Source organism: Asterias rubens, chromosome 5, assembly GCF_902459465.1.
Source record: "Asterias rubens chromosome 5, eAstRub1.3, whole genome shotgun sequence".
Classification (NCBI taxonomy): Eukaryota; Metazoa; Echinodermata; class Asteroidea; order Forcipulatida; family Asteriidae; genus Asterias; species Asterias rubens.
Window position 1 is genome coordinate 4,836,819 of NC_047066.1, and position 11,096 is coordinate 4,847,914.

Genomic DNA, 11,096 nt, shown 5'->3' on the forward strand with positions numbered 1-11,096 from the left:
CATAAGATGATCATGATTCAACACAAATTGGTGACCGATTGGTACTCTGCGCCTGATCAATCGGTTTCAATAGAAAGTGCGTACAGAAATCAGAGGAGACACAACTATAGGTTTTCTCGGTCAATTTCAGAAAAAGAGCAGCCAATTTAGCCACCAAGCTATTCTATTTCGCTCAAAATCGAATGCTACTCAAAAGGGTCATTCGATTTCGTTTTGGGATTAGTCAAATGTAATATTGCGCCATTCGAATTAACAAAATAATCATTCAATTTAACAATTCATCAAAGCAGCATTCAAATTCGCAGACGCTTCTTGAGGCGTGTGTGTCACGAAAAAGAATAACGCTACGCTAAATTGAACAGAGTGCTGAAGGAATTTGACTCGACCCAAAACGAAATTGAATGGCCTAGTTCTGAATTTGAAACACAGTAACAACTGAAAAAGCAAAACAGCTTTAATTCGAACGCATGAAAATTAAATTGACTGCTCATTTGCCGAGTTTGACCGAGAAAACCTATATTATTTGCCTACGGATTAATATGCTTGAAATTCCCCTCTAATGGTATGGACTTGGTATCCGAATCGCCATAGTTACACAATATTGCATTTTACAATAAATAAGACATGTGTAAGAATTCAAGATTTGATTAATGTAGTGTAATTACTTTAACTGGAAGCTTTCACACAGGATCGCTATAATCACTAGTGAGGACAGTGCCCAATTTCATAGAGCTGCTAAGCAAAGAAATTTTCTTCATGAAATTTCTTCCTTGATAAAAACAAGATTACCAAACAAATTTATATTTGTTGCACATCCCTTGTTACTGGTATTTGCTTAGACTGAAAGTCACTCGGAAATTTGGTTGGCAATCCTGTTTTTATCAAGGAAGAAATATCATGCTAGGCATGTTTGTGCTTAGCAGCTCTATGAAATTGGGCCCTGGTCTTTGACAATTACCCAAAGCATTCCCTGCTGTTAATAGTACAATATCGTCGTAGTTTTTTTCACACGGGAAAGTATTACGTCACAGTATCCTGTAGTTAAATGCAATCTACAGGATACACGGCATATATGCAAATTATCGGACCCATATATGGGTCTGATAATTTGCATATTGGTCTATGAATATCTCGTCACAGATGATAACGTGAATAATTAATTAGGTCGCGGCTGCGATGCGTGACCGCATATCATGACATTAAAGGGATTGTTTGAAGACTATAGTGTGATTGCCATGCATGTTCTGTGAAAATGAAATGTGATTATTAAGAAAATATCACAAATTGAGTAGGTTTTGAAACTCAGAATGATGACTTACTACAATAATGTTCGCGAGGGTGTGCATAACATTTTGGTATAAAGAGTAAAACAACACATAATGTTCACAATTTGCACACAATGTGCATGGTATAACGATGTTCGAAACTCCCTGAACTCTCAAACATGTGAAAGTATAAAGGCAACTGGTCATCTTTGGTAATTAGATATGTATAAAATAACATGTCTGGGAAAATTTTGACTCAATTGGTCATCGATCTGCAAGAGAATACTGAAAGAAAAACGCCTTTGTTGCACTGATGCAGTGCTTTCATAATGCCCCCAGAAAGGCTTATGGCCTGAAGTCGTTTAATATTGATTGAGAAATTACCTCTTTCTCAAAAACTGTGGTAAACTTCAGAGCTTTCACAATGTGTTATACTATCATCTCTCCGTTGCTCGTGTCCCAGGTAAGTTTTTATGCTAACAATCATTTTTTAGCAATTCCCGATAGTGTCCAGTGCCTTTAATGTTTTGAATCGATTGAAACAACCGGTGTACTCCATTAAACCCTGGCTACATGACGTAACTGAGATTGCCTTTGACAGCTCACCCTAATTATTAATTACATCATGGAGGGAAAAATACTATATGAATCACCTTTCTTCATATCAAACGTTAATACCAGTATAAAATATATAGAATTTGTAATGTTTTCTTCAATTGAGATGTGTACAAATCGCGCCTGCTGTGTGAAACTTAAAGGCACAGCTGTCGATTTCACAAAACTCTTCCTAACTTAGGATTAATCTTGTGACTTAGGACGAGTCCCAACCCTGCACTGTAGCATGCAGACCTTAAGATTAATCCTAAGTTAGGACGAGTTACTCGTCCTAACTCGAGATAAGACTAGTCTTAACTCTTTGTGAAATCCACCCCTGGATACTATTGATAATTGCTCAAAATAATTGTTAGCAGAAAATTTGGTCGCGATCAATGGAGAGATGTGGATAGTATTAAACATTGTGAGAAACAGCTCTGATGTAACGTAGTTTTTAGGAAGGGGCAATTTCTCACTTGAATTTTTGAGACCTCAGAATTAGACTTTGAGGTCCCGAAATCAAGCATCTGAAAGCACACAACTTCGTGTGACAAGGGTACTTTTTTTTCTTCATTATTATCTCGCAACTTCGACAACCAATTGAGCTTAAATTTTCACAGGTTTTTTATTTTGTGTATATGTTGAGATACACCAAGTAAAAAAGACTGGTCTATGACAATTACCGAAGGTGTCCAGTGTCGTTAAGGCTCTCTGTGGATATTTTGTTACCATTGTAGTATCACAGGTTACCTGATTTTAGCAAAGTGTGCAAAAGAAATACTGACCGATGCATCAGAATTTAGAATGGATTCACGTTAAGACCACCAACATCATAAACACAATACTGTTAATAAAAATTAATTTTTTTTAAAAATAATATACATGTATGGCTTTTATTTAGTTGTGTATAGGTTAACATGAAAAATAATATTCGCAATACATTGAGATTTTCAAATAATAATACCGCACATAATTATTATATTATCTCGATTTTTGAAATGTTACTTACAATATACATGAATCTCGATTGATTATATTATATAGACCAACTGACAATGCACGATTGCTATACCTGACGCGTGGATCACTGTCTAGTAAAAACACATGCTAAAGCTGTATTGATTCCTATAAAACAAAATATCGATGAGCTTTTGTTTGGGCTCGTGCATAAATAAGATCTAACGGTGTTGGAGACTAATTCATGTTCAAGTATTTGTTTCATGATACACCATTGCGTTATAATTGCATGTTTGGGGCAATCATTATGGCCCGCACAGGTCACACTCATTATGGGCTCAAATTTGAAGGGGGGGGGGGGGCGGGGGGGGGTGTAAAACAAGACTGCAATGTTGCAGCTCAAAACGATTTTACTTGATCTCTAAAGTGTATTTACGTGTTTCATGAAACACCATTGCGCTCTATTTTGCATTAATGTGGCAATCGTTATAAGAGCACGCACAGGCCCGTTCAATATTCACACTCGTTATGAACTCAAATTTGAGGAGGAGTGATTGAACTGTTTTGCTTCACCACAAAAAAAGCAAAGAGCAAATTTATTTGCCTGATGGGTAATAACAAATTCGATGCAAGAATTGAAAGATCACATACTCAAGGTCAACATTTTGATCATACATATATATTTTTTTTAAATGTGTTTATTTATACTTATATATTTATTTAAATATTGGTTAATTAATTGACCATCGATCGTAATTAGTGACCACGCTAGCGTTACATGTGATCCAGCTTAAAATTAAAGACCTTCTCAAGTTATACCCCCCCCCCCCCTCCTTTCCCCGGAAGCTGTTGAAAGCGAACCCTTTAATTTCCTTGTATATGACACTTCCGCGATACTCGCGAACTGATTTTTCTTGGAGCTTTTAACATTCCTTTATTTCAACTGTCGAATAAGTTTGAGTCATGACCCTCTCTGCACCTCAGTCGCTTGTTTCTAAAAGAAGCAATGACGGGGTTATCACAGGGCGTTTCACTCAAAGGCTGCGACACATCTACCTAATGACACCTAGGCTTCAGAAAAATTCATAATCAGGCTGTCATACACGTGGAAGTCGGTTAGGGCGAGGCATATAAACTCGCCAGGAAACACTGCAGCGTATAGTCTTTACCGCAGTCTGCAGCTAGCTACAAGGGAAATCAGTCTTGCTAGCGAAGTCAATCAACACAGACCGCCTCTTCCTCTGTCTGAGCTAAACAACAGTGGGGGAAAATGGCACAGTTTAACGGCAAGTTCAAGCTGGATAGCAGTGACAACCTGGGCGAGTTCATGAAGGCGCTTGGTAAGAGGATTGTGTGTTGTTGAAATAATTATATCACACCTATTGTGTACAAATATATTATGTTGTTCATTTTGATGAGATCACCACATTGTATTCGGTTGTGCATTGTACAACATAACATGCGTAGGTGTATGGTGGCATTTAACTTCCGCGGTCGGTCGTTTCTTTTTTTCCGGGAGATTTTACTATTAATATTTGTGTGCATATTACCAGCCTACATATTGCATGGATGTGTGCTCCCGAGCGTATAACAAATGGATTACTGTATGCAAAGAGGAAGGACCAGGCACTATGCATAATGACATAATTCTCTCTGGCTGTAGTAGACCTATTATGAGAACTTGCAAATGCCTATAAACATTCTTTAAAAAATAACAAATTATGTCCGAATTCAGGGTCCTATATAAAGTCTGTGGCCTGGTAACTAATCGAATTTTAAAAACAGTGGACTCTATTGGTAATTGTCGAAGACCAGTCTTCTCACTTGGTGTATCTCAACATATGCATAAAGTATCAAACCTGTGAAAATTTGAGCTCAATATTGGTCGTTAATAATGAAAGAAAAAACACCCTTGTTACACGAAGTTGTGTGCTTTAATACGCTTGATTTCGAGACCTCAAATTTAAAATTTGAGGTCTCGAAATCAAATACGTGGAAATCACTCCTTTCTCGAAAACTACGTCACTTCAGAGGAAGCCGTTTCTCGCAATGTTTTATACTACCAACTTCTCCCTATTACTCGTTACTACGTAAGGTTTTATGCTAAAAATTACCAACAGTGTCCACTGCCTTTAAATAGACTTCCCGTCAGTTTGGCAATGGAGTTATAAAAAGGGTTTGACCCATTCTGGGACATTTCGACACCGGTTTTTTTTTTACTGAAACGGATATGGGGCAGGGCCTACAATCTTCTGTCTCAGTGTGGACATTCCCGGCGGTGGTGAAGGGGGGGGGGACTGACACTCATGAAATTCAAAACACTGTTACGCCTATAACTCTTTCAGATCAAATTTAATTATTTATCACTTTTTGGGTCAATACAAAAAAATATTGCTTTCGTGAGGTCACCCTGTGTCTACGATTGAATTACACGTCAGTGACGCCAGTGAAGCAAAGTTATTATCGAGCTACATTGATGTGGCAGAAAATGGGAGGAAACAGGACAAATATGGAAATACAACCAACACCAACAAAAACTGCCACCAACTGAGAATAAAATGTTCACACCTTAACAGTCCACAACATTATGAATAAACTATAAATAGTAGTGAACCTGCAGGTAACAACCATGTGATAATTCTCTTTTAAAGGGAGTGTGGACTGTATACCCGCAGGTTTATACTATTATTTATATCATTCTTATCGTTCACACCATGCAAGCTTCAAACATAAGGTTCTGGTTAATTACTGCACAATCTCCACATTATTGTCCACGTGCAGGTGACTGAGCAGCAATGATTTACATGAAGTGGGCCCCCCTGATGATGTTACCTTTTTCCAAGTTAATTTCTTTCTAGTGCGCTATGATCTTGATGGAATTGCGCCTTACAAATTTTAATTGTTATGTTATGTTATGTTACCCATTATCCATAGCTAGAATTAAAAATACTAATAGTTTGTGCGTCGCGAATATCCTGTGGTAGTTTGTTCCATTCTCAATTCACAATTCAACGTAGTCCACAACATTGTTTAAATTAATTTCAGGCCAAAACATGTTCGTCTCGCATTCCTTATCATTAACACAAGATATCCCCGCCATCCAGGAATATTGGTCTGATTATGTTAATTAGTTACATTTCACAACACAGGAAGCAAATTTACGTTGCCGGTAGTCAGGAGGCATCCGTCCTTGAAAAGTGCATCGCAGACAACAGCTGAATAATGTGGGCAAGACAGTGATTGTCAACGTTGGTATTTAAAAGCACTTATAACACAAGACTATTAATTTGGTTCCTTCAAAACCCCAAAATTTTCAATTAATTTATTGGTGATTGTCACCAGAATGCAGAAAAATAAAATGCTTCAACGATTTAATTTGCTATGCTGTAAATTAATTATTATTCGAACATTAAAGCAACAGCATAATAGGCTTTAAAGACACTGGACACTATTGGTAATTGTCAAAGACCAGTCTTCTCACTTGGTGTATCTCAGCATATGCATACAATAACAAACCTGTGCAAAAATTGAGCTCAATTGGTCGTCGAAGTTGCGAGATAACAATGAAAGAAAAAACACCCTTGCCACACGAAGCTGTATGCTTTCAGTTTCGAGACCTCAAAATCTAATTCTGAGGCCTCGAAATCAAATTCGAGGAAAATATCACTTCCCCACCTCGAGTCGCCAGCCATGCCAAACCTAGCCTGTCTGATACAAGGCTGTACAGTGTCTTAATCATCATCACATTTTCTTACATTTTGTTTCCGGTGATGATCCCTTAACATTGTCAGTGGGATTTCCCCTTTCGGTCCCAGAGTGAGTGTTACTTTACGTGGTTACCGTGGCAACACCTTGGGCAGAAGTGGAACAAGGTCCCCCTCCTGCTCTTGTGAATTTCCCAACCCTATTATGGAATTCTTAGTCATCACTTAACATTTTGTAACCTTAGCCATCAAACTGTCTGTCTCTAATTGGGATAGAGTTCTTTTTGTTTGCAGTCTAGCCGTAAATTGACACTCAACTACGGCATTCTTCAAGGGAATGATATCATACATGAAACAAAATTTGTAAAAGAAAATAATGATCCACAAAAGTAAGAGACCAACTACAAATACATGTACATCTGTTTAAATGTATGGCTTATTTTATGTTTGGATTATTTTGTTTAACCATTATAGGCCTACGTGAATAGGACTAGATCACTGGGCCGGGAGATATTTATTTCTCAGAAATGTAAGGTCAAAAAAGGCATTCCAAGTTTATATACGTGATTGATGACAGTCGGTTTATAGTCTACTTGGAGAATTTCCTATGTTCCTTTGATGTGACTGATGGGGCTTTATGGCAGGAGACCCCCCCCCCTACACCTGTGTACAAACTACTTCTGATAGCGCCCTCTTTTGAATCATCCTTCTTTATAGTCCATGTTAATTTCCCATTAATGGGGTACAGAATTTCGGGCGGTCGGATTTACCTGGGAAACCCGACACATAGTAACATTTACAAAGACAAATCAGGGTAAATGGGACTGGTTGTCAACTTCAGATTATTAAGTAATTATGTGTAATTGCACATTCAGAAAGACAGATTCCTTTCAAAAAGGGGGATTTGATAACACAACGGTCTCTTATAATATTAACGAGACGCCTAGATTTACAACACTTGCTCACTAGTCTTATACACTGAACTTGTAGAGATACTCTGTCCATAATTGACTTCAACAAACAGTCGGATTTATTCCTTAACAAGAATGCGATGCGGCAGTAAAAAAAAACAGAAATTAAACAATGAAAGTGAAATTGCGCAGGTCTGAACTAAAAACCCAAACCTCCTTTTTCATAATGGATAATTATGATACTAAAAGATGTTAAATTTGCATCGGGGATAAAGAATATTAATTTTTGTTTTTACCCATACACCGATGTGTGTTAGCACTGTATATTCAGTACTTTCCCGAGTCCTGTGAAAAAATATCACAGACATGTTACTCGGGTGGGATTCGAACCCACGACCCTTGCAATTCTAGAGCAGTGTCTAACCAACTAGACTACCGAGGTTGCCAACTAGACTAACACGAGTAACATGCCTGTGATATTTTTTCACAGGACTCGGGAAAGTACTGAGTATACAGTGCTAACACACATCGGTGTATGGGTAAAAACCAAAGTTAATTATGATACTGTTTGTAATGACTCTGTGAATGTTCGTTATCTCTCTCAGGTGTGAGTGAAGAGATGCAGAAAGTTGGTGCTAGCGTGATCCCTGAGGTAACCATAGAAACAGCTGATGGTAAACACTTCAAGATCACAACCGCCACCTCTTTCACTACCGTATTAGTTGAGTTCAACCTTGGGGAGGAGTTTGAGCTTACTACTGCGGATGGCAGAAAAACCAAGGTAGAGTGTAGATCGCTGTCAATAAGCCATCTTGAGATAATAAGGTTGACAATAACTATATAACACGGGTTTCGGTAAACTGTGTAATCCTATAGTGTCCACCATACATCAAAAAGGGAGACCTTTGTGCACTTTGACACCTTTCCATTGAAATGTAACGTTAATCTTCTCCATTCAAGGTTAGAAAATTCTATGGAAAGCCATAAAAGCAAAGCAAAAACAGAAGGCCAAAGTTTGTAGCAATATTACAGATTAAATGTTTAAAAGTAGCGTTGAGTTTGTTAGAAACAAGGTAAACAATCATGGGAGATTTTATTTAACTGACAGTTATAGTGTTAACATATTACTAACTGAATTTGTTTGCTAACATTCGGACGTCTATGCCAACCAGCGCGGTTTGTTTATTAACAATGAATAGGTATGTTGGTGTTCCGTCAACAAAATGACATAATGGCTTCTTCTGTTTGACTTGAAGCAAAATATTTGTTGTTGTGTTCATCAGAATACGTATAGTTTAGAGGGCGACGTTCTGAAGCAGTTAGAGACCCCAGCTGACGGGAATGGAGTGAGTGCAACATACGAAAGATCGATACTGGCTGACGGAAATTTAAACATGGTAAGATTAGTCTTTAACTGTGAGCATTTTCCAGGTCTCCTGGACTTTTTTTCCAGATTTTGTTCGCTGTTTTCGCATTTAATGCTTGTCTTTTAACATATCGTTGTTTAGCTCTATGCCTACGTATTTTGTATGTTGTGCAATTGTATAGTTTACCAATTTGCCAGTAGAAATCGAATTTCTATTTGTTGTTTAAATGTGGAAAATTAATGAAAATCTAATCATCATCTAACTCTGCCTCGAAATAAATAAAACACCTGCAGTAACATTTTATCTCTATCTATTCCAATCTAAGTCTTAGATACTGACTTCAAAGTAGTATGTGAACTTGCGTTTTAGCAATAGAAGTGTTTTGCCAAAACACTTTAAAGGCAGTGGACACTATTGGTAATTGTCAAAGACTAGCCTTCACAGTTGGTGTATCTCAACATATGCATACAATAACAAACCTGTGAAAATTTGAGCTCAATCGGTCATTGAAGTTGCGAGATAATAATAAAAGAAAAAACACCCTTGTCACACGAAGTTGTGTGCGTTTACATGGTTGATTTTGAGACCTCAAGTTCTAAATCTGAGGTCTCGAAATCAAATTCGTGGAAAATTACTTCTTTCTCTAAAACTATGGCACTTCAGAGGGAGCCGTTTCTCACAATGTTTTATACCATCAACCTCTCCCCATTACTCGTCACCAAGAAAGGTTTTATGCCAATAATTATTTTGAGTAATTACCAATAGTGTCCACTGTCTTTAATAGTTCTCAAACACAGTTTTGGCCAGTTGACGATTTGGGGCGCCCTCTTTTGAGATCAAAGAGCGTTGTGACGAACTGAGGTGCTTGTTATGTACATTTCTATTGAAGGACATTGAAATACTAACTTGCGGATGGCCTTTTTTCGCATATGTAAGTTCTGTGCTGGATTGTAAAAAATAAATTAATTTGCAATTTTTGTCTTATTCTTGTTTCAGACAATGACGATAGGAACCATCGTTGCAAAACGACTATACAAGAAGCTCTGAATGCACTTGACAAAGACAAACTTGCATGAAATATACTCAATTCCAGAACGGTTATGATTTATGGTAAAGTAGACTTAGTTTGTGTCTTAAAAAAGTAGATATTTTAGTATGCTGATCTCCAAGCATGTGGAGTCAATGTGATGTGATCTACTAGGTGTGGCCACGCTGAGCTGTGTGTGTGGAGAGAGATTGGGATAATTCTTGCAGTAGGAAACCATGGCCCAATTTCATGGCTCTGCTTACCGTAAGCACATAATCGGCGCTTACGGAAGCAGGTACGGCAAGCGTATTTCACTGGTTAGCGGCGAATTTGGGCTTCTGCGCGTGCGTACTCAACGTTACTAGGCATTCTACGCTTACAAGGCTAGCGCAGAAATTCGGCGCATGCACATGAGCGGGGAATCGTGATCGTACGCGCAGAATTCGGCGGTAAGCGGAGCCATGAAATTGGGCCCAGTTCCGTCAAAAAATGTATAAGCACACAAAGGGAGCCAGACTATAGACTGCCCATGGATAGTGCTGTTACTTGGACTGAACACCGACCACCTATAGGGTTCCATCAGTGTACTATCAGTGACCAAAGGAAATTGGCCCTCCCCATTGCGCCTCTCTCAATCCACTGCTCAGGGGTCGGGTCTTGCGCTTTACACTCGGATTGTGTGAACATTTGCACTCCATTGTTTTTGTTATTATGTGGGAATGAAACTAAGTTACGCACTCCAAAGGATCACCTATGTTCGAATTCGCGCGAGACATGGGGCCGATTTCACTAAGCAATAAAAACTAATCGCAAGACAAATTTTCAGTATCACCATAGTGATTTGTATTATGACATCACACTTTACTTAGCAACTATTGATTTGCAGTTAAGATCAATCTAAGCTGTTTGTAAAATCGTTCCCTGCACGATGTTTGAGAAACAAAACTTTTCTCCAAGTCTTGTGTGAAAGGCACCAAACATGTTATTGCATGTCTATATAAAGGACCCAGTTGGCTATTTACACACATTCAGTCAAATCTGACCCACAAATTGGTCAAACCGACGCGAAATCCGAGTTGAAGTCCCATTTTTAATCAGTAACCGGGTCAGAATCTGACCTTGGAGTGTATAAGAACAACACATTAACCATTCTGGCATGCAGCTTACAACTACAACCGCATTATTGACCTTTTCAGTGGACTGTGCGGTTTAAATATATACCTGCCATTTTAAACTATATATTATTTGTATACTTAATTACATAAAGTTCA

The 11,096-nt window shown here is 38.1% G+C and overlaps 1 protein-coding gene across 1 annotated transcript; it reads left to right on the forward strand.

Moving 5' to 3' along the window:
• Positions 1-3,827: 3,827 nt before the first annotated feature.
• LOC117290660 (fatty acid-binding protein, adipocyte-like) lies at positions 3,828-9,909 on the forward strand. Its single transcript, XM_033772180.1, has 4 exons — positions 3,828-4,156; positions 8,037-8,212; positions 8,715-8,828; positions 9,795-9,909. The coding sequence occupies exons 1-4, from the start codon at positions 4,087-4,089 to the stop codon at positions 9,843-9,845; spliced, it is 411 nt and encodes a 136-aa protein (XP_033628071.1). The 5' UTR covers positions 3,828-4,086; the 3' UTR covers positions 9,846-9,909.
• The last annotated feature ends 1,187 nt before the right edge of the window (positions 9,910-11,096 follow it).